Source organism: Xenopus tropicalis, chromosome 8 (genome assembly GCF_000004195.4).
Source record: "Xenopus tropicalis strain Nigerian chromosome 8, UCB_Xtro_10.0, whole genome shotgun sequence".
Taxonomy (NCBI): Eukaryota; Metazoa; Chordata; class Amphibia; order Anura; family Pipidae; genus Xenopus; species Xenopus tropicalis.
In genome coordinates, this window is record NC_030684.2 from 93,999,738 (window position 1) to 94,025,371 (window position 25,634).

The 25,634-nt window shown below is 34.6% G+C and overlaps 1 protein-coding gene across 2 annotated transcripts in view; it reads left to right on the top strand.

Moving 5' to 3' along the window:
- mdga2 (MAM domain containing glycosylphosphatidylinositol anchor 2) overlaps positions 1 to 25,634 on the top strand; it is a 380,573-nt gene that overhangs the window by 280,563 nt on the left and 74,376 nt on the right. For both annotated transcript variants that reach the window (XM_031891457.1, XM_031891458.1), the window contains exon 7: positions 17,855 to 18,184. In XM_031891457.1, coding sequence (XP_031747317.1) covers positions 17,855 to 18,184 — 330 coding nt within the window. The remainder of the gene's footprint in view (positions 1 to 17,854; positions 18,185 to 25,634) is intronic.

Genomic DNA, 25,634 nt, shown 5'->3' on the forward strand with positions numbered 1-25,634 from the left:
AGACATTCAAGTAAAAGGAATACTTTTAGAAAGGTTTTCAGGTTTTCTGATGAAAAACAAAAATTGGGACTCATATAAGGATCATTGTAATCAGCATGTATCAACTTTATTTGAATTGTAAAGGCTATTTCGATGACAAACCAAAATTGCTTGAGTTGACAATTCTCTCAGATGAAATTTAACATGTACAGTAGTTCTGTGAGATGGTCATAGACAAAGCTTCTTTACGGATACTTTCTCTCAGTGCTGCCACTTTTATCTGAGGCATAATAGGCCCTTGTATAATTATTGATACCCTTAATATTTAAGTCTATGATGAATGCAATTGATGCCTTAGTCTTTAGTTTGGTCTCTGGAGGCCAGGGGCGGGCCAAGCCGACCGGGCGCCCTAGGCAACCCGGTCGGCTAACTCCGCCCACCTCTCCGAACGGTGCATGCGCGCCAATGCACAGGAGGAGGTGCAGGGGGGGCGGGGCGGTTAGATCGGTCATTGCCTCCGCTGCTAATGACAAGGGGTGGAGGCAATGACAAATTAGCACTAGGGGTAGGCAGGAGAGGCTCCTGCCTGGCGCCCCTAAATCGTTGCGCCCTAGGCAGCTGCCTCTTCTGCCTACCCCTAGTTCCGGCCCTGCTGGAGGCTGAGGCTATGACTGAAACCAAACAACTGGGAGTGACAGTATTCCGAAACAAAAATGCAACCTGTGTCTTGGCATGGAATTGTGGTTGATGATCCCCTTAAATAAGATATCAAGGTAGCCATTACTGAGATACAGTCTACTTCATAAGAGGCAGCAGCATCCAAGATGGCAAACCTGTTCTGTGGAATATGTAATACTGCTAGTTCTTATTAGAAGTTCAGGGCTTGTGAGCCATGGGGTTCCAGTTCTATGGTTAGTTGAGCTTTTTTAGAAGGGACACCTGGACCCAACAAGTATTGATTTTGCTTTCTAAAGGCTTCTAAGATATGAAATTGTGTCTGGGAACCTTAAAACCTAAAACTGTAATGTCTGCAATTGCGGACTGCACATCGGCAATTGATGCCAGCCACTGTGGGAACCATGGAGCATCCTCTTAGTTCAGAGGCAGCAGTAACTTTAGGGTTCCCAAAGCAGCTTACATCAATAGACACAACTGCTCTCAGCAGGAGGCAGGACATGCCGAGCACAAATATATCGAAGTGCAAATTGATGCAAGTATCTTTAATGAATGAGATGCTACATGCTACATGCACAAATGCTGTGCAGTAAGTAAACTAGGATTTTACTGCCTTTCTTTGTAAAGAACCCTGAGTTTGCTGAGAGCAAATACGATAGGAACATCACATGCTGAAATTTGTGAATAGTAGTAGTAAAAAAAAAAAAGAGACGGATAGCAATAGCACTGTAACAAGCATAACAATAAAAGTTCCTGTGGCCATATAAAGGAAGTCCAAAAAAAAGTGGTATCTTTTCTTCTACCAGAACTTGACAGAGCAGGGCGTACGAGTTTGGATAAAACACAGAGTAATTGCAAAAGAACACTAGAAGTTGAAGGTTGTTAAGTTCTAAGGAAAAATGATAAGCAATTTTGTACTGTCAGAACACTCCAAGAATGAGAAAATAGCATAACCTCATGAATTATTTTAAACAAAAGACATAAACCTATGTTTAACAGTAATCCAATAATGAGGGACTTTATTGGAAAAGGTATCCTGTTTCCTCATTAAATATCTTCACAATGGTGTCACTTTTACTTTTTACAAATGTCAGGCATTTCAGTTCCCAAGAGAACGGAGATCTTTAAAAAAAAGGAATATAGTCACAATCCTAATTTGGTAGATCTGTTTTTTAAAACTGCGTTTTACAGGAAAATACAATGAAAAAGGTTACATTGTCATGCTCCAATAAAGAGCTCAAAGAAAGTGAAGGCTTCACTTAAATTTTATATATAGATATATGTTTTGCACATATCTGAGTCAACATTTAGTAATACACTCTCCATGACCCAGGCACTGTCAAATCAATTTATTTTTACAACACACTGCATTTGGTTAACAAATATTCAACCAACCTAAATAAATGTACAGTCCCACAGGATGGGATCAAAAGGACAACACTTTATTCATTTTCCAAAAAAATGCAATAACATTGTCATAACTTCATCAAAGAAAAATGTGTTTTTATTTAATGTGAAGATGTTAGGTTATTGCTTTGAATATAATCTAGTGAACAGCCTAGGCACATACATAATTCTAAACATCTATATTGGCAAATATTAATCTGGATTGAACCACCACTTAATACTGGATTGAGTAATCAAAGTTTAGTTTGCAGTTTCACCCAAAATAGGCTTTTACAGAAGCTATCTTATAGTGTAAACAATCTGCTTAAACACCAGGGGGCTGATTTACTAAGACACGAATTCGAATCCGAATTGGAAAAATTCCGATTGGAAAACGAACATTTTGCGACTTTTTCGTATTTTTTGTGATTTTTTCGGCTCCTTTAAGACTTTTCGGAAATTGTCACGACTTTTTTGTTACCAATACGATTTTCGCGAAAAAACGCGAGTTTTTCGTAGCCATTACGATTTGCTCGTATCTTGTCGCGACTTTTTCGTATTGAGCACTCATAAGCGGCGGGCGAAACTTTCAGACTTAGCATGATTTTGGAAGCCTCCCATAGGACTCAATGGCACCCTGCAGCTCCAACCTGGCCCAAGAAAAGTCACCATACTGAAGCTTGAATTAATCCGAACGCTACGAAAAAATCGTAACATTTTGCACAACTTTTGGAATGGCTACGAAAAAGGCGCGACTTTTCGCGCAAGTTTTAACGCTACGAAAAAATCGCCAGATTTTGCGCAACATTCGGATGGCAACGAAAAAATCGCGATAATTTTCCGAAAAAATCGCCAAATACCGATCATTACGAAAAAAACGCAATCGGACACATTCGGCCCGTTCGTGGGTAAGTAAATGTGCCCCCAGGTGTCAAACTAGGGGCCTTGGGTTATGATCCTGTGACACTGGGCATCCTGATTATCTCCTATGGTACTCATTTATTATCTACACAAGGTATAGTGAGAAAAGTATTATTGTTACTTTGACTTAAAGCAAAGGATACATTCTCAGCTAAACTCCATGTTTTCTGTAATATTCTGAAAATTCATGCTTACCCAAAACTTGCACTTTATCTTGTAATACACCATAGAAAAGGGAAAATACATATTTGGCAGATCCTTCCAACTTATTTAAGATGATATTTACTTTATTTAAGATGAGTCCCCTAGTCCATAAGTCCCCTAGGCATTTAGGAATGTCTGGATATTCATACTGAAGGACTGATGCTGATCTATGGCTAATACTACTTACCTAGACAGGAGACGTTACTAGCCTACAGTAATATGCCGTTGACTGACATAACCAAGTGGAGTAATTAGTCATTGGTCAAGAATTCTATACAAAAAGATCCTAAAGAATTATACACAAAAATGTAACTATAATCAATAATTTAAAACTCACAATTTGAAAAAAACCTCAAACGCATAGCAGTTGCATTCTAATCTTTAATAAACACCACAACGCTGTCTGCTTTAAACCCAGCAATACACTGAGACAGCAACTGGTTTACCCAAAAGACAATCCCAAAGCATAAGAGGAATAACATTGTGTATGCAGTGCAGTGAGGAGTGCTCTAAGTGCTCAGTCAGGACTCAGCTATGTACCTGCATCTAAAGGAAAAAGGACGCAAGTATGAAGACTGCCAAGTCCACATGCTGGACAGGGAGGAGGACTGGTTCAAAAGAGGTGTTAAAGAAGCTATACTGTATATGTGAAAATGAGAAAACGGAGTTTGAATAGAGGCAGGGGTGCAACATCTATTGTCTGCCACATATAATGCTGTTTTGGCACCTCTCCCTGGAATGTTTAATAACACCTCATAGCTGCATACAATCAACGCTTTACCTTCATGACATCCCAGTTGATCTGACTACTACAGACATTCTACTATTTATTTTACTTATGGATACTTTCTTTCTAAATCAGGAAAAAAGGAAACTATATTGTGTCAGTGTTTCCTTATAGTATATGTAATGTGTGTGTATATTTATATATGTGTGTATACTGTATGTATGTGTGTGTGTGTATGTATATATATATATATATATATATATATATATATATATATATATGGGCAATAGAGTCAGTGAATAAATATTTAGAATGATTAAAGATTTTATTTTTCACAACCGTAAGGTCATCCATTATAAAAAAAAAAATATATATATATACAGTATATATATATATATATATATATATATATACATACACAGTTCATGTGGGGATAAGGTGGATACCAATGTTTTTTTCTATTAATAGTAAATAAAATAATACATCTGGAACTTAAGTTATAAATTAACAGTGACACAAAAGGTGGCCGAATAGTAAATAAAAGCTAATTTGTTCATTCACTGAACTGCTGCATATATATTCAAAACTGTCTTTATGTATTTCTTTTTCCCCTCAACTACAAACAAAATAATGAAACCATTAAAAAATATTTGCATTTAAATTGAAAATGTGCATGCATCAACTTTGCGGATAAAAAAAAATACTTGATATTGAAAATAGTACATGGTATAGAATATCTAAATATATACTTGTCTTTTTTTAATTAAGGACATGATTTTTTCGGTGTTGAGATTAACTATTTCTTGTTTGGGTTTTTATGAAATACGTTGTGCATTAGATCTGTCACAAGCTTTATATAACTAAGGTTGGATTCTGATAAATCATTTGATATGTGGACACAGGGGCCAATTCATCAAACGCTGTTAACTTTTTACAAATGGTATTGATGGGTACTGCGGAAATAAAAAATGATAGATGTGTTTGGATTTAAGAATTTATTTTCCACTCTGAAATGATCCTTTCTAGTATGGAATTCTTTTTCCCTGAACACAATTTTTATTGAGGAGCAAAAATTCTGTCAGGTTATAGTGGCCAGTGCTGCTACAGCTGTACAGTGCCTAGCCCTACCTCTCCATAGAGCAGAATGGTATTCAACCAATTAGCCTACCTGAAACCATTCTGATGAATGTTTACTGACCATCAGGCAAATTTTAATAAATTGTAAAATAGACTAAACTGCTTGTAGGTAGGAATCCTTCAACTTGATTGGCTCCTAAATCTTAAGACCTACAGTTCTCCATGTTTGGTTTCTTCTTAATTCTTCTTTTGCCCCATCTTTGTTTCTTAACATCACTGAGACATTTAAACAATATTTTATAGAAAAGATGGAATTCATATGAAAGATGAATCCTTTATGCCACATATTTAAAATGTATCAGCACAACACTTCATCTTTCACTTCTGATAAATTTGAGTTGGGCACAGAGTTAAAGACCTCCCAGTTGCTATTAAGCAGTTACAATTGCCTTCCTGCTTACTTCTGTCACTGAGACAGTACAGACTTGATTCTTTAGCTATTCTGTATCTTCTTATATGTTCACTTGCCCTTTTAAGCACATAGAATGGCTTATTATGGCTCTGTTCTGGGACCTCTGTTGTCATTTTACGCTCCCTTGCTCACAATGATTTTTATTACAATATCTATTTTATACGGATGACTCCCAAATGAACATAACTACTTCTACTGTCCTCTAAAGTTCAAGGCAATGAATCAAAATGCCTCACATAACTTATTTGCAGATGGCTAAACACAGGTTAAATCTTTATATCATGCTTCATACAGTGAATAGGACTCTTCAAGCATTTGGTGATTTCATATGACTACCTGCTGCTTTCTGTGAGCTTCATTGCTAGGTGATGAATTAAAAAAAAGGCTCCAAATCAACCAACTTGATGAACTAAAAAATAGAATAAATTAGAATAAGATCTTGTCTAAAGGAAAAAATAAATTAGAAACATTTAGAACTAATTTATGCAATATTTAATATTATTTAACAAGGGGGAGTTCAGCAACCCATGCAAACATGCATTTTTATCCCCACATTCTTAAATAAACATATATTATGGCTTTGTAACTGCTGAAAAGACTTATCAGAAATTTGAAGATAAAATATATCCTGTTTAGAATACTCAGAAAATCAGGCTGGCATAGTTTTACTTTCATTCACCCTAATGTATCTGCATATTTATTAAGAAATGGAAGCTGCCATAGCTGCAGCGTTATTAATAAAATTAAGAAAAGTAATAAGTAAACCAAAAATAATAGTAGAATGCGTTTATAAAAGGGGGTTCTCCTTCAGGTCACCTTTTAGTATGTTATAGAAGGACCTATTCTTAGCAAGTTTTCAATTGATCTTCATATTTTATTTTTTATATAGAATTATTTGCCTTTCTCTTCTGACTCCAGCTTTCAAATAACTGGTTGCTAGGTCAAATTGGACCATAAAAGCTAAATAATTCAAGAACTACAAATAATAAGAAATGAATACCAATTGCAAATTGTCTCAGAATAGCACTCTCTAAATCATACTAAAATTTTATTTAAAGGTGAACAACCCCTTTAAGCTAATGCAGTACCTGTATAAACATCATTAACAAATGAAGGTGCAGTGTGTGAAGTGCAATTTCAGAAGGAATTTGCCAGTTTTTACCCACAATGCAACATCTTCTCTACAATTTGAGTCTACCTGTGGCCTTGAGGGGAAGTTAATTCACATTGAATCCAATAAGTCAAAAGGCATGCAACTGAGCTTGCATTCTGACAAGAATTGGACAAAGTTGCTCTTAAAACCATGGCATTTGGCATCAAAGTAAGAGTTTATTGACACAACCCATAGTAGGAATCCAGGAATTTCCATTACCTTCAAGGTGATATTAGCTCCAGGGTTTATTCTGCATCAACAGGTACACCTGTGAGCCATTCATATGAACAGTCTAGTAGGGCACAATGGTGCTTTCTTCAAATACACCCAAGTGTAGTGAGCAGGTTTAGCCACAAGTACCTTGAACTTCCTTTAGTTATGCACAACTGCTATTGCACAGCATCTACTGAATTTCGTCTATTTAATCATTATTCCACTGTACCACAATGTGCTCAATGCCTAGCATTAGCATGTGAATACAATATAGTATAATATAATATAATATAACTTAGACTGAAACAGCTTTCCCTGCATTAACCTTATTTCATATTTTTGTCTTACCCATAATGCTAATCTATTGCTTATTGCATAATCTCTCTCTCTGTTTGGGTGCTTTAAACCTAAAATGACTTAGGTATTAACAAGTAAACCTACATACCTCATGCACTTCTTTTTTTCTGGGTTTGTAAAACTATGTCATATTTTAATATTATAAAAAATACACTCCAGGGATTTGGCAACCATCTGCTAATCAAGAAACAAAGGCCATAAGGCACTCAGCAGCCATTCATGCCTCATTAAGTCTAAAAGTTGATATAACAGGATGCCAAATGAGCCCTTGTCACTATTTACTGTGTAATGATGGTCTTTTGTGTCAAGTTTACTAAACAGGCATTAACTTGTTATAGTGTTTCCCTCTCACTTTGAGTAGCTTCCATTATATATATATATATATATATCTATATATCTATATATCTATATATATATATATATATATATATATATATATCTATATATATATATATATTGTATCACTAGGTCCGCACTCCCATTACTCACTTTACTCCATATCCAGTTCAAGGGTGCTGCACATGGTTGTAGCTCATATTCATTCCAATTGACAATGCGCACTCCTCATCCTTTATAATTCATTTATTGTTGCATTAAAAACATCAACGTTTCGGTCCAGGTCTAGGACCTTTATCAAGATGTTAAACCATGAAAAAACAAACACATAATGAAGCTTTATACAATACCAAAGTAACCCCTCCCCCCACAGCATAGCCACCACCCTACTCATTAACCCCTGCCCTGCATGATCCATACAGAGATTCAGGGTTAAAGGGAAAACTATCAATGCACATAATAAACACCATTACTGACATATAATATCATTTTACCTCGTTGGTAAGAAACAATTGAAGGAACAATATTCATTTAGACCTCTTGGTGCCAAAGTATCCAATTTTTTAATCCAAAAGGTTTCCCGTTGGAGGAGCAGTCTAGACCTGTCGCCCCCTCGCTTTGGCATCGGAACATGGTCAATTGCAATATATCTAAATGTAGGTAATCTATGTCCAAACTCCAGGAAATGTTTAGCCACCGGTTTTATCGATTTATTGTCCCGATATGCTACATTAATGGCTGACCTGTGGGCATCCATACGAAGGCGCAACATGAGATCTGTTTTACCCACGTAGGATAACCCACATGGGCATGTAACCAAGTATATTACATGGGTTGTCGTACATGTAATGTGGTGACAACGATATAAGATACGTCACCACATTACATGTACGACAACCCATGTAATATACTTGGTTACATGCCCATGTGGGTTATCCTACGTGGGTAAAACAGATCTCATGTTGCGCCTTCGTATGGATGCCCACAGGTCAGCCATTAATGTAGCATATCGGGACAATAAATCGATAAAACCGGTGGCTAAACATTTCCTGGAGTTTGGACATAGATTACCTACATTTAGATATATTGCAATTGACCATGTTCCGATGCCAAAGCGAGGGGGCGACAGGTCTAGACTGCTCCTCCAACGGGAAACCTTTTGGATTAAAAAATTGGATACTTTGGCACCAAGAGGTCTAAATGAATATTGTTCCTTCAATTGTTTCTTACCAACGAGGTAAAATGATATTATATGTCAGTAATGGTGTTTATTATGTGCATTGATAGTTTTCCCTTTAACCCTGAATCTCTGTATGGATCATGCAGGGCAGGGGTTAATGAGTAGGGTGGTGGCTATGCTGTGGGGGGAGGGGTTACTTTGGTATTGTATAAAGCTTCATTATGTGTTTGTTTTTTCATGGTTTAACATCTTGATAAAGGTCCTAGACCTGGACCGAAACGTTGATGTTTTTAATGCAACAATAAATGAATTATAAAGGATGAGGAGTGCGCATTGTCAATTGGAATGTATATATATATATATATATATATATATATAAATGAGTAGCTTCCATTATATATATATATATATATATATCTATATATCTATATATCTATATATATATATATATATAAATATATATATATATATATATATATATGATTGTTTTGCATTCAATAATACTTACTTTGACGCCAAATGCCATGGTTTTAAGAGCAACTTTGTCCAATTCTTGTCAGAATGCAAGCTCAGTTGCATGCCTTTTGACTTATTTGGTTCAATGTGAATTAACTTCCCCTCAAGGCCACAGGTAGACTCAAGCTATAAGTATACACGCTATAATATATATTTATACTTTGCAGTTGAATCAACAAAGTCATGGTTGCATAAAAAAAGTTTCAGTCACATAAAAAAAATAGAAATTGTGTGATAGCTTCAGAAACATTATTACAGTATATAATAAGCTGCTGTGCAGCCATGTAGGCAGCCATTCAAGATGAATAGGGCAAAAAGGCACTCAGATAACAGACAATTGTCTAGAATACAATGAGCTTACACAAGAAGTTAAACAGAGATCAGAGACAGCCATTCATGGATCTCTACAGTACTATATTATGGAAACTTCCCTCTTATATAATACATTTAGCCAGTAAGTCATTTATTTGTTGATACTCAATCAAAGGATACAAACTTTAATGTAAAAAAAAGGTTTTTACTTGTAGACATTAATGGACCCTTAAAAAATGTAAGCTGATTTTTTTTTTCCTTATTTTTGAAATTACAATACATACATAGAATAAGTGCTGGGAATGAGACTGGAAGACAAAGGAACTACACTTAGGGGGTAATTTCTGAACTCTGATGTAACTGTACAGACCCAGAGTAATTGGGGAAGACATAAGCAGAAAACCAAAAGGACTGTCAGACTGTCAGATGAATGGTCCTCAGCATTTGCTGCATATGTTTAAAAGGTACCTGCCACACTGAATATGGCTACTAAATCTAGATAGCTCACCGAATCTGCTTATCAGGTAGTCACAATTTGTCTGATACTAGTGGGTATTGTAACTGTAACATAGGCCATAAAATGTGTTTAATTCAAGAAATGTTTTAGGCTCTAAAAGCAACAAGAAACAAACTTGTGGCTAGAGGATATTTGCACAAGCTATGGATTGCATCAAACCTTATGGTAAGTAATAGGAATTACATGAATTTACTTACTGAAATTCAGCTTCCACTTCTGCTTAAATTCTAGAGAACTGTTTTGTCTACAAATGCCGGCTAATTATGGCTTTTTTTATTTTTATACCACAGTAAAGCTGAGCATAAAACAACCATGGAACCCTTTGTTTAATGTCTGTCAAAGGAAATATTTATATAACTATGTGCATGTTGTTGTGCATGCACAAAGCACATTATAGGCCAGAAGACTGATACCAACTTTAATTGAATCAGAAGTGAAAATTTGCCTTCTAAGGTTTTAGGTCACTGCAATTTCCTCTAGATCAATGCTCTTTAGAGATTTTTTTATAAATTGCTACTGTTTTGTGTAATGCAGAATATCCCAAAATAAAAAGCTAATAAAGTGGGATGCAGTTGAATTATAAAGTGATATCAAATGATTCATAGGTTAAAGAGCAAGATAATACAAATTTACTTATTTTTACAACATATAAAATAAAAATCCCACACAAGTAAAAGAAATGGGAGGTTTGATACTGGAAATCATATGAAACTGATCTTTTGATGGTAATTCCTGCTCATTTTTTATTAACTTGTGTTTCAACAATTTGTCATGTTTTTATTTTATCTCATTCAGATAAGTCAGGCTCCACACTTCTTTTGTCTTTATTTTATGCTTACTATTAACATTTTAAAGAGTTAAATACAGTACAGGTATGGGACCCATTATCCAAAATGCTTGGGACCTGGGTTTTTTTCCGGATAAGGGATCTTTCCGTAATTTGGATCTCAATACCCCAGTAGGCTCGTTTTGCTTGCAATAAGAATTACTTACAGTATATCTTAGCTAGAATCAAGTACAAGTAACTGTTTTATTATTACAGAGAAATAGGAAATCATTTTTAAAAATTAGAATTATTTGCTCATAATGGAGTCAATAGGGGGTGGCCTTCCCATAATTCAGAACTTTCCGGATAATGGGTTTCTGGATAACAGATCCATACCTGTACAACTAATATCTGGAAGCCTTCTACTGTAGGTCTTGTCTTTGCTTTTTTCATCGAAAGATGATTAAATTAATGCTAAAATAAAAGCAACATTACATCCCTAAAATAACATATCAAAAACGGAGTGCACCCAAACACAAAACTTTTCACTTGGAGGCCCATTTACCAACATTCTCAATTTCCTGGTTTAAGTGGGTTTTAAAACCATGATTAAACTTAGTTTCAGTGCCATGCAACATACTGCTGTGCTGATAAAATCAGTTATGTGATAGCAATTAGTTTTAGTAAAGTAATGAAAGAACAAACATAAGCTGTTAATATCCCTCTGGAGCAGAGTATGTGGGGCAAAAGCATCAACCTTCTTGAAATTCACCAAAATTAATCCAAATTATCCAAAGCATTTATCAGATGGATGAGGTTTCTGTTTTGTAGTTCCTTTGTCAAACATTTCAACACAAATGATATGGCCTGAAAAATCATTTCCTACTGTATAGGCAAGTACAGTATAACTCACTTCCAGAAAGTTCCTCTTCAATACCCAGTGGTATCTTATCAGGGAATGTAATATCAATGCAATTACATTGTTCAATGATGTTACGTTTCTCATGACTATTCACAATAATGACAATATTTTTAAAACTGGTCAGGATCATAGCATACTAACATTGAAATGAGATCAAAGCTAATTTAAAGCAGTATGCTGTTTAATGTAATGCAACCTGATATGTTGGCTATTGGCTGGGCTTTGTGTACTTTGTATATGGGTTAAGTTGATTTTGTATATTTTTTTATGGACCCTATGTTGCACAAGGTTTTTTTCCTCAACATTATTGGTTGGATCAGTTATGCACATTTATAATCACTGGTGGTATAATAATAGATTATGTTGTTATGTGCTCCTGCAGAGCCCATATGGCAATTCTTTAACATAAAGACACCAACATCGAGACGTAAGTGTATGTACAGAGAGAGAAATAAAAGTCAATGCTTGTACACTCAGCATGTTTATTCAACATGAAGGTTTGTTTGGCGGTCATATTCAGGTGTAAGCTGTAGAGATCATTTTATAAACTCTGATTTGATTATAAACCCCAGAAAGAATACCTGGTGCATTATTCTAGATAATGTTTATCAATTAATATAAATAATGGTGTTGCTAATATGTTTAAATTCCAGCTGATATGGTACTATTAGGTATACTTGCCTGCTTGGTTTCTCATCTCAAGATTTACAGCTAGTTAGAAGTAGTGATGTGTGATCTGTCCCATTTTGTTTCGCTGAAAATTTAGCGAAACTTGGAAAAGATTTGCAAAACTGCGAAAAATTTGCGCAATGAAAATGTCAAGAATTTTCCTGCGTTGAATTTTTGCACCCGTTTCATCAAACAATCCGCCAATGACAAAATGCATGCCTGGCAAATAATTTTGCTCATCACTAGTTAGGAGTGAATTTTTTTGGAAAACATTTGCCTGTGGTATATATTTGCACAAAACCGCAACAAAATTTTGCAGCAAAAATTTCACCATTAAAAAATGAAGTGACAAAATGCCCATATACACCTATGTATTTTGCAAGAAAAAGTCACAATATATTTAGCATAGAAAAAGTCACCAAGAAGAAAGTCACCATTAAAAAATGCCCATAGACTCCAATGTATTTGCACAGAAAAAGAAAGGTATAAAAAATAGATCAGATCACTCTTATATTAGACACTGCTCTGCTTTATCACATAATTCTACCATACCATAAAGAAGAGGGAAAGGTTGAATCTCTAGTGGGGGGGGGGGGGGGGATGTTAGGCTAGTCAATCACTTACTTGATACCCCAGACCAGTGCTCCTGTTAGCAAACTGCACAGGCCCTCGGGTACAAGTGAGCAAGTTACATAGTTACCTTATTATGTTGGGTTGAAAAAAGACCAAAGTCCATCGAGTTCAACCCTTCCAAGTGAACCAGGCACACATATAAGCCTATACTGACATATCTATACACTCACATACACAAACTATATATAACAACATCAATACTAACTGTAGATATTAGTATCACAATAGCCTTGGATACTATGCTTGTTCAAGGACTCATCCAGGCCCCTCTTAAAGACATTAGCAAAATCTGCCATCACAACATCACTAGGAAGGGCATTACACAACCTCACTGCCCTCAACATGAAAAACCACCTACGCTGCTTTAAATTAAAGTTCCATTCCTCTAATCTAAAGGGGTGGCCTCTGGTGTGCTGGTTGCTTTTATAGGGGAAAAAACACCCCCCCTATCTGCCTATAATCCCCTCTAATGTACTTGTACAGAGTAATCATGTCCACTGCTAGCCCTTTTTTCGAGAAAAAACAACCCCAATCTTGATAGTCTAACCTCATAGTTTAAATCTTTCATCCCCTTTACCAGTTTAGTTGCACGTCTCTGCACTCTCTCCAGCTCATTAATATCCTTCTTAAGGACTGGAGCCCAAAAGGCAAAATGATGTTCTCATCCCTTGAGTCAATGCCCTTTTTTATACAAGACAGCACTTTATTTGCTTTAGTAGCCACAGAATGACACTGCCAGGAATTAGACAACTTGTTATCTACAAAAATCCCCTAATCCTTCTCCATTAAGGATACCCCCAAAACACTTCCATTTAGTGTATAACTCGCACTTCTACCCAAGTGCATAACTTTTTTTTTTGCAGTTTTATACATTGAGCCTCATTTTCCAGTGATTGATCCTCTTCTTCTGCTTATCATTTCTTCAAAATCCTGGGGCTGTTGCACATGCAGTAGAGTAAAAAAGCCAGATCTTTTGTGTAAGTTTGGCTTTATATTTTAATTCCGTCTGATCAATATTACCCTGAAGATTATTAGGCCATGCATTCTGGGTTTGCTGTAGCTCTCTGGTATATATGAAATCCTGATCAATTTACAGCCCTTTCTTTCCTTTATAAGAGAAAGAAAGTGGGCAGAGGCTTATTCAGTGCACAAGCAATGCACTTTGAATGTCAGTGTTATTTGCTTAGATTCTATTTCTATTTTAATATAAAATGATTTTAAATGTAATATACTATGTTTAAATTTATCATGACCTAATTAAGATACTATTTATAACTCAGCTTTAAGGCAACAACTGACACTTGAAAGAATGCTGTTTAACCATTTATCTAGACATTAAAAAGCACAAATAAAAAAAAACCAAACAGAAGTGAAAAAGGAATGCAATAACTTGGTTTTCAACATAAACCTGTAGCTTTGCTGTAAATGAATTATTTAGTGAATGCATACAAAATAAAGTAGATATACAACAGGGATTAAATATCAGAGGTGTCATGTTTTTTTGACCTACCTTTCAATGGTTTTTCATCTAAGAGAATGTATCTCTATAAATGCAGCTCCAAAGAAGTGCACAGCGTATGTGCATGTGTTGATGAAATACAATGTCATGCTCCATTGACTGCATGCATCTGAATATGAGGAGACCCAGAGAAGGAAAATACAACTTGTTCTCAATTTCACCCCAGACTGGTCAGTGCATATTACAATGCTTCAGACAAGCATTTGTGAACAATTGATGAATTCTGATACAACACGAAATAGAAATGAGCACCATCTATTAGATTTGTCTTCTAGAGGTTGCGTACGTCAGATCATAAGGGCACATTTTTACAAACATGTATTGTTTTTCTTTTATGGAGACAGCATATGTTAACATAAAATATTGTTTTGGTGAGCACCAAGTAATAATCACAAATAAATAATAAACTAATACTTTTTTTTTAAAAAAAGTAAAGGTTGGCAGCATCAGATTGGATTGGCAGGAAAAAAACCCAGTGGGCCCTTTTGACTCATACCTGTTTATGATCCTCCCTCCACCCTTGATCGCGTCAATAAAGAAGCTTGCACGCAGGCGCACATGTGTTTGTTGGGGGGACGGAGTTACTTATAATTGTTGAAATACTTGTTATTTCAGACAAACCATAAGGACTTTATACTTAACTATGAATTGATAATGTAGCATCTGCAGTTTTTAATATTTTTTATTTTCCTGTCTGTATATCAGAAAATTTTGACTTTCCACACAAATTTCTGATCAAACTGTTTGGGCAGCAAAATCAGTGGAGCTGATCAACTTGTGGTATAAGTGGTGTGAAATAGATCATGAAAAATAGTAAATGAGACAGTCTGATGACCCAAAGCCGAATGTGGTCATCTTTTTCTTTTTTAGAAATAGGCCAGCTCAAGCACCTACAGGCACATTTGCTTAGTTGTCTGTTTGTATATCACTGAATTCAACTCCTAACAATAATTAACGAGTGTTCATCATGCTAATAAACAATTAACTGAATTAATAGTAATTTCAGCTTAGACAGTTATTGGGGTTGAAAGAATGAAAGTAGTGGATACTAAAATTTCAGCCTCCACTGAATTTAACAGCTTTGTTTTAAAATGATCAAACCTCCAGTTGTGGTGTTGAAACTATTTGGTTAAGGCTTATAATGATCTCAGATGATTTATCCTCTCTTTTACATGAATATATGTGAAATCAGTCGGAAAACTCCAAAGACAACTCTAACAACATTTAGGTCTACTGGGGTGCTATTGCTATAGTGCTCATCACAGTCAATATCCAATGGGAAAAGACTGAATAATCCTCAGTTTTCTTCAACTTCCATTATGTACCATAAAAAGCAATGGCCTGGCAGGACTTGGCCTTGTTAACCTTTTTTTTTAGGCAGATAAAGATGTAAGATAAGAAATATTCACCAAATAAATTAAAAAAATATACGAATATATATATAAGAATAACAACTATAACCACATGTGAAGTAGCAGTCTTGCACATTTGCTGAAAAAAAAAAAATCATTAAAGGTACCTGTAGCACAGTGTCTCTTTTGATGCAGCGGAACTCTACAGCTACTGACACCTCTAAAGGCAAATTCTCCAATTTTAATACATTGGGTGCTATTGCACCAGTTACAAGGATGAATGATGATTGGCTCCAAGATTGCACTCTGCAGGTTGTAAATAACCTTTTATTTAATTCTATTATATGTATATATTATAATAATGCAGTTACAATTAACACACTATTAAAAGCAGAATGCATTATGATGAAAGCAGATATCACTGACCAACCTCTATTGGACCTAAAATTAATGCATCTGGCTCTTTAGTAGTGCTACACATGCACAGGGTTCATTCTGGCCTCAACTTTCTACTCCTCTCAGCTTTCATTAGGTAAATTGTGCTCATTTCTAGTTCTATTCTATAAACAATACATATAATAGCTTAATACTATTGTGGATGACAGACCCTGCTAGGCAACTTTTCTTAATGTTCTATGAGAGGGGTTTAGTTTAGATATTTGTCTTTTTGAAAGGGCCAAAATATTCAGGTTTGCATATAAGCTTGTGTGTGTGATATTTGTATGTATATACAAGAGGGCTAAATTCAGGAAGTTTTCCTAATGTAGGTCAGTACTGCAGCAGTGGGATCACACAGAAGGGTTGAACAATTAACCAACACAAATAAACATCTTGATTGTAATTTTAATTTTATTTTTGATAATATAAAGCAGGTTATTAATAGTACACATAAGCATAGTTCCATGCAGTAATCTGCTTCAGAATAAATATGACTAATTTACAGCCCTAATCTTCACAGTTACGTATCTTCAAGCAAATGTCTGTGGAAAAGTTTTGTATTTTATGTTGTATTTATAAATTATGCATGACTCTAGTTTGTGTTGTGTAACAGAAGTTAAAAAAAGAATATGCTGAAAATTAGAGAGCATTGTATGGCATAATTACTGCTGAAAATATTGAAAACTGCATATTCTGTTAAATATTGCTTGCATATTATCCAGTTATGTGAAGTAAAAGTCTATAGGGCATGGATAGCATCAGCATTTCAGGACCAGGACAGTGTTGCAATTAAGCACTGATGCCTAGCAATGCAAAAAAGTTTAATAAATGAATACAGCTTAAGCTGGTCAACATATTTTAAGGGGCCAATGCATACATTTGTGTCCAGTCAAATGATTGAGGCCTCTAATCAAAATGTTTTCTGGCTATTTTTTAAATTGGAAAAGAAAAATACATATTACCTTTATTTTTCCTTATACAGTTAAGAAAACAGTAACTGCAACATCTAGTCCAATCTATTCTGGGGTTTATGTGAATTGATAGAAATCGTGTCTGTCTATCAGTTCTCACATGGGTTGGATTTCAGTTTAAAAATGTTTGTGTTCATTACTTAGCAAAAATCTGCCCCGTGTGAGCACAGATCAGTGTATTGTGGGGTATATATTTTGTACTCTTCCATGTCACTTTTGTATGAAAAATAGGGTTTTTGTTTATTTGCTTTATGTTTTCTGCTTGTTTATTACTTCTTAGACAGTAAACATTTTTAAGATGGTGGCAGGGTACCAGAATGAGCGGGCAGTTACACTTTTCAGTGGTGCTGATGTCAATGCTGTAGGCATTAGGTATTTACCTTCTGTCTTCATAAGCAGAAATTATCATAAGCATTTAATATGAGGCAAAATTGGTAACATTAAGGCAGGAATTATTATACTAGTATATCATTTCAGTCTTTATAAATAATTGTAAGTTATGAAAAGGATTACATATTTTCTGCTTGGCACTTAATATAAGTTTTTGTTGCATTTTCAGCTTTAAAAAAAGGTCGTTTCTGGATTACACCTGATCCCTATCACAAAGATGACAATATTCAGATTGGCCGCGAGGTGAAGATTTCCTGCCAAGTGGAAGCTGTCCCATCAGAAGAACTGACATTTAGCTGGTTTAAAAATGGCAGACCGTTGCGCAGTTCTGAAAGAATGGTTATTACACAAACCGACCCTGATGTGTCACCTGGTACCACTAATCTTGATATTATTGACTTAAAATTCACAGACTTTGGGACGTACACGTGCGTTGCATCTCTGAAGGGAGGAGGAATCTCCGACATCAGTATTGATGTTAATATATCAAGCAGTACAGGTAAAGCTTTAGTTTTAATGTCAAAAAATCAGTGTAACTATTTGTAAGACAATGATGGACATTTAAGGGTATATTTATCATGCTGTGTAAAAAGTGGAGTAAAACATCGCCGGTGATGTTGCTCATAGCAGCCAATCAGATGCTTTGCTTTGATTTTCTAACTGTTGAAATCTAACTGTTGCCCTGGGCAACATCACCAGTAATGCTTCACTCCACTTTTTACACAGCATGATAAATATATCCCTTAGTGAAGATCAAAATATAAGAGTCTATCATAGCATTTATTTTGGCTTTCACTAAAGACCTCTGGTTCTGCAAACTATCACTTTAGCATTATTTTGGCTAACATTGGGATTGCATCTTGTAAATCATATCTTGGGTTTCATTAAATATCGTATGGCTTGAAGGAGATTTGTCCATCTTTTTTGAAGCTGTAAAACTAAGATCAATCAGTAACATCAAAGCAAAGAGACATATATTCCTCCAGGATAGAGGATTTCCTATCTCAGTTACAAAATGTTTTTTTTTTTCATCTTATCTCTGTGTATAGGAATATACAATATAAACAAATGATAACCATTTTGCATTATAAATCAAAGTACAATCCACTAACAATAAATCCAGAGGATTACTTGTTAAATATCATATGCACTGTACCCAAGGGGACTTTAAAAACATAATGCTCTTATTAAGTACATTTTATACTGAAATAAATGTAGAAATGTCACTTAATAGTAAGGTCATTATGTGAAGCAACTATTTATCTTAATTCAGAAAGGGTTCAGCAAATGTAAAATTTATGAAGCATTTTCACTGTCTAGTCTTAATGATTGGAGCGTTAGAGTATTATTTTCCCTATGACAGAAATGCAAATCCTGCTATTCAGGTTATTGATAGAAGCAATTTAGTTTTTATCGGCATAAAAGTTTACTGTAATATACTAGAAGATATTTTTAGGCACTGCTGTCTTGTTTGGGTTATCCAGTCATCTTTATTTCTAATTCAGTTTTGAGGGTGGCAATTGTGTTTGCAATATGTTGTTGTTTGGAAAGCAAACAGGATTTCTTTTTACAGATAGAAACACGAGACAGATAAGGCTATTTGTACGCAAACTTGCCAATATGATCATCAACTGAATTATCCTTTAGTTATAAAGGTAATCTCATTAGAACAAATTATTCCAGGAACTCTGCTTAGAATCATCTTGTTTAATGTCTTTATTGGGCATTATCTTAGATCACCTTGTACCCAGTCCAGCTCATTTAAATTAAAAGAAAAGGTTTTTTTTTAATAAATTATTGGACTTAAATGGTGAAACCCATGGCTACCTACCTTTTAGCCATCATTTCACAAAATGTAATAAAAGAGAAATTTGAATCAATTTCATAGAAATTACAATAAACAAAAAATTAAAAGTAAGCTGGACCTTTCCCTAATTTTCTTTTCAGATAAATAATCTTGGGGGTTTTTTTAATTTCTTTTAAATGCTGTTTTTAAATGTTCTAAATAACTTTGGTCATCTGTGTAGTTTCTTAGTTGCAAGTAAGTTACATTGGAGAAAATAAAACTTATAAAAATTTTGATCAGGTGTAGTAACCCACAGCTTGCTATAGTCAATAAGAACAGTAACAAACTTTTAACCTTATATTACAAAACGGGACAGATTTTCTCATCACTAGTGCTTATTAAGTGTTTGCAATGTATAAAGTATATTTACTGTGTTACTTATGGCAAACATGGATTAACTTGCATACAAATTGTTTTCATTGCATGCATACTGTATTGTGTTATTGTTATAAAGAGCAGTTTTAGGCTTTGTATCAGTTGGGCATTGTGTGTGTGTAATTAGATATTAGTTTTTTTTTTTGCTTACTGTAGGATATTTGTGTTTTGTCATAAACCTAAAATCCCTAAAAGCAAAATTGTGCCCAGTCAGCAATGGTCAGCTATTACTGGGTATATATATATAATAGCTGATCTCCATGTCCATATGTGCACTAGGCCCACAGGCTTATTGGGCAGATGCCATAAGACTGGTCATACATGCGGAGAACCTTCTTCTATTATATATTTAAGCCAATAGAATCAAGGAACTGAAGAAGGACTGAGGCTCTTTACTTCCTCATCTCCTGATAACCAATGTGGCTGGATTTTATCTATCATGTTCCTTGGAGGGTCTGCTGAAACCATCTCCCAGCATGACATACATGCTCCTGAACTAAAGGCATAAAGACAGGGAAGTTGCAATATATTGCACTTTTAACTATTTACAGCATTTCCAAATGCAAAACAGTTTACAGTAAGTAAGCTCTTATAATATGAGCTATATGCCATCTTGTTGTAATGTGGTTGTAAGATGAGCCATTCATGCAAACCAACAGATACCGTTGCCTTGGAAACTTATATTCTATTATGTAAATATAAGCATTATGTAAATTGTATTATGTTATGTAAATACTATATCTGATGTTGGGAATTTTACATATGGAAATGAATAGGTTGACAATTGATGAAAATTGACCTGGATTTTTAGGTGCACCCATTACAAAGGATATGCCAATTCCCTTTATACAAAGGCATGCTTCCAGATATGCTTCCAGTTACAAAGAAAATGAGTAGTGATGAGCGAATTTTTTCATCAGGCATGGATTTGCAGCGAATTTCTGCATTTTGCCATTGGCGAATTGTTTCGCGAAACTTCTGTGAAAATTTGCCGCAGAAAAATTCGTTGCGCAGATTTTTTTTTGTTGAGCGTCAAATTGGTCAACAAATGCGTTTTGCGAATTTTATGGCAAAGTGAAATGGGACAGATTCGCTCATTACTAAAATGAGATAATTGGTCAAGTATATGAATACTTTTGCAAGGCACAGTATATGTACAAAGAGTTTGTACATGCAACTATCCATTGTAACAATAATTTAGAATTTATTAGCAAAACAGAAATGTCAAATAAAAATATCCAACGTTTTTTGACAATTTATTACAAAAACCATTCATTCTGTACTCAGGTACTTGTGATGTTCCAGCTTTGCAGTAGTATGGGAAAAGAGACAAATAACCCTATTATTGTAAAAAGAAATTGATTCTGTACCCATCACTAAAAGCCCATTTTATCTCAAGGCAATTTATTCACATGAAGAAAAAATAAATAACAGATTTCTGTAAAAAATAATAATCTGTCTCAATAGTTATTTATTCCATTTTGGAATGATGTCTTTGCACTTTGTCACTTAGAGACATTTTTTTTAAAGTCCCTATCTTTTAAAGAATAGCACATTTTTTATGTCAAAAATGTAATACAACCTTTTTGTTACTTTTGGACTACTGATATTTGTAAAAAAAATATGTATGCCTACCTTCAAATCTATATCTGTGATAAAATGTGCTTTAAAGATTGAAAGATAAAAAAAATCTACCATTTCTTTAAAAAAAAAAATAAAAGTAAAGATAGTTGTGGGTTTTTTGCAAAATGTCTTCTTTAAAGTTACTTTTGGCAACAAGAATTTGTTCCTTAATTCCGTTTAGCCTTTCTTTAACCTACACCAAGGGCGGACATTTACTACCCTTAAATTTTTTTTTTTTGTTCAAAAATACTATTTAGTCACAGAAATTTTTTTGCCATTTATTGTATGACAAAACAGCAACACATTGGAAAAAAAATGCCATCTCAAAGCTGTCAAGATCATGTAGAAGTGAATGGCAGGAACCGAACCCTGGAACCGAAAGATTTTTCTTTGCTTCATGTTTTTTGGGGTTTTTTGATTCTGGCCTTTATATGACAATTCAAAAGAGGGTTTTCATGCTTCACAAGTCACAGCTTTTACGTTTCTTCTGTGACTTTTTTTGTTCGTGCTTTTTCAATTCGGGTCTTTTTATAAATGATTCACATTAGTGGAAATGAGTTTAGTCATGGTTTTGAAAAAAACCATAAAACCACAAAAATCCAAATGTTAATAAAGCCCCCCCAGTTTAGCATAGGTATATACAGTAGTTTATACTTGAGTTTGTAGGACTGTATATGTATGTGTATATACATATATAAATTAATTATGTTGCTATGTAATTTGAAATGGGTCAGTATCTCTCACAAACAGGAAGGAATCTTGATTATCAGACTATGGGGCCGATTCACTAAAGGTCGATAAAATGAGTGCTATTTATAGCATGCGTAAAAAATGTTATCACTTCTTAATTTTTGCGACTTAACGTTCGATTCACTAAAAGGATAGTTGCGGTAATTAAGAAGTGATGTTCTTGGTGTTATTTATCTCGCGATGACCGATATTCAAGCAGTATTTTCTGCTGCGTGCGGTATTTTTCGCACATGAGATATTAGCGTGCGATATTAGGCATGTAACCATTACTTTCTGAGAACTACCATTCTGAAAATTACCATTTCCCTGAAAACTGGAGGATGCATCACTCTAGGAAGATCACATACTTGAAAAAATTTCACTGCAAACTCCATCTTGTCGCCACAGACAATCAACAGCTGCAATTTTGTATAGTAACGCCTACTCCTGGGAGGCGTTAAGTTTTGCAGTAATTATCGCAGTAATTTGCAATAATTTTATGCACGTAAACGCATGCAAAATGACTTTGATGAATCGTTACTTTAATGCAAAAAAACATGCGATAAGCGTTACCGATCTTTAGTGAATCAGCCCCTTCATATCTAACTATGATTCAAATTCATCTTCCAGTCTGTGACCAAAACCACTTATTGGTTGCAAGATTTCAGACTTAAAAACCTTATAAAATTACCTTATAAAAAAGAATAGAATAACAAGATTTATTTTTTTTTTAGAAAAATTAACTTTAATTTATTACTGACTACTGGAACGAATGGATTCAAAAATAATTTAATATATATATATACACACACACACACATACACATAGTACCTATACATGATACAATGCCCCTTCAAAACATTTCTGTAACTTCTGTGTATTATATTTACAAAATGCACTGCATTATGACTAATTATGACTAATGTTTGTCAGTATAGTGTATGTAATAATAGCACCTGAGTAAAAATATAAGCAGGATTATTCTAACCTTTTTTCTGTATGGTACTCTTGCAAGTTTGGTTGCTTTAGGCCTCGCTTGCAGTGAAAATTTTGCAGGACAGATTCTGTTTTAGAATCTCATGGGAATCTGTGATTTCCATGCTGCTCCACAGAGATGGGTGACATAGCAATTACCTGTCAGACGTGTGATAAATGGATCAAGGACATTCAACAATATTATCCAATTGAGTATTTAACTAGTCACACAGTATTTTAGGTTTTGTCATACACTTTTTCTTATCCATAGAGTCAGTCTGAGAAATGTGGTGCTTATTATGCTTCACTAAAGTGAAAAAGCAACGAAAATATGTAACTGTGGAACCCTACAGAATGACAAACCTAAATTATCTAAAAATTATTTTTATTTTTTTATTTTTTACTATGGTCATATAGTGTGGCTGATTGGCAGTGAAGGAACCAGACAGCAGGTATTGGAGCAGGATGTTCAGCTTTGCTTTAATTGGATTTTTTGTACATCAAACTACAGGCCGCCCCTTTAAAGCTCACACCAAATAAAATAAACAACAGAATAAATCCAACTCCTGTCAGGAGGCTAACTAAACACAAGGTTTTCCCTCTCTAACACGTCAGTCAGCTATTCTGATCCTGGCATAAAGTAACACAAAGTCAGTTCAGTATTTACCTGTTTGGTAAATTGTGGCTTTTAGGTCAGGGCAGTTTCACACTGAGGAGCTGCTCTTTCCTCTCACAGGCAGCCTAATCAGTTGGACCGCACCCTTTAGGCTAATGCCACACCATGCATATGGCGTTTATTATTATATATTGTAATTCCTCTAAAATTATTCAGCTGTGTTATTATTAATGCTGTTCTACTTTATATACCATATATGTACACCTATTTCTTTCATGTACTGGATTGACTCATTTTTAACAAGTTTTATAAACTCCTAGATATTTATAGTACAGGTATAGGACCCATTATCCAGAATGCTCGGGACCAAGAGTATTCCTGATAAGGGGTCTTTCTGTAATTTGGATCTCCATACCTTAAGTCTACTAAAAAATCAATAAAACATTAATTAAACCCAATAGGACTGTTTTGCATCCAATAAGGATTAATTATATCTTAGTTGGAATCAATTACAAGGTTCTGTTTTATTTCTACATAGAAAAAGGAAATCAGTTTTAAAATTCTGTAATTCCGTAATTCGGAGCTTTCTGTATAACGGGTTTCCGGATAAGGGGTCCGATACCTGTATATCCTTTTTTTTTTTATAAAAACACTGATACTAATTACAGATTAACATATACTGATGCGGAGGCAGTGAACGAAAAACAGGAAAATGTAATAAAAAGCTTTAGTTTTGCCCACATCTATTCACTCATAGGGGCCGATTCATTAAAACGCGAGTTTGAATCCCGAATGGAAAAAATTCGGATTGGATACAATAATTTCTGTTGATGGCAAATATCATGAAAAAGTCAAAATGAGCCCCCTATACTTTATAGTTGCCAGTATTCATACTGATTTTTATGAAAATTCCATTGACACATTTTTACTGTTGTTAACATGCAATTCAGAAAACATTCCATGATAGAAGGGTATTATTAAATTGGTTTGCTCCCATTCTTTTTCTTTTATTTACTTTGTGCAAGAAATATTTTTGTGCAATAGATCATTTTTATTTCATGTATGCTGAGAGTCTATCCGTCATGTGAGCTGCAAAATGTGTAGAACCTAGGGAGTTGCTGTGCCTTCCAATTGTGATACATGATTCATGTGCACTTTGGTAACATTGCAGCCAGTGTTTATTCATGATTTTAAGTATGTTTATACAGGATCCTATATCATTTTTGATCATTTTAAGTGATATGAAAGTAAAAGAAAAAGAATGAAGATTGGATTAAAACAATGCATAGTTATTTAGCTAACAATGTTTTATAATGATAACAGCAAACTGATCTTAGTCATTATTATTACACAAAATGGTTCTTTGCATAATATATGAAGTATAAAAATGTAGTATAAAATGAATGAAGTATAAAAAACATCTGTAAATGTGTATGTTCCAACACATGAGCTTTTCAAAGAGCACACATCACAGGGATAGGTATTAAATTATATGTAACTAATAATATTACTTGAAGTTACTGGCTAACCCTTTACTTTTGTACTCATGTCTCTCCTACTTTCCACTTTTAGATCCATCCCCTTTATGCCCTTCCATTTGTTCCAGCTCATTCAGCTTCACTCTATAAACTTCCAAACTCCTTTTCCCTTCCTTCTATTTTTGCAACTTTTTTTCATATATTCATTCTTCTCACATTCTCTGTTTCCACACGTGTCGGCTCTGCTCTGTATGATATCTATTTATCATCTCTCCTTCAATAAAGACCAACATTTTCTTATCATAAA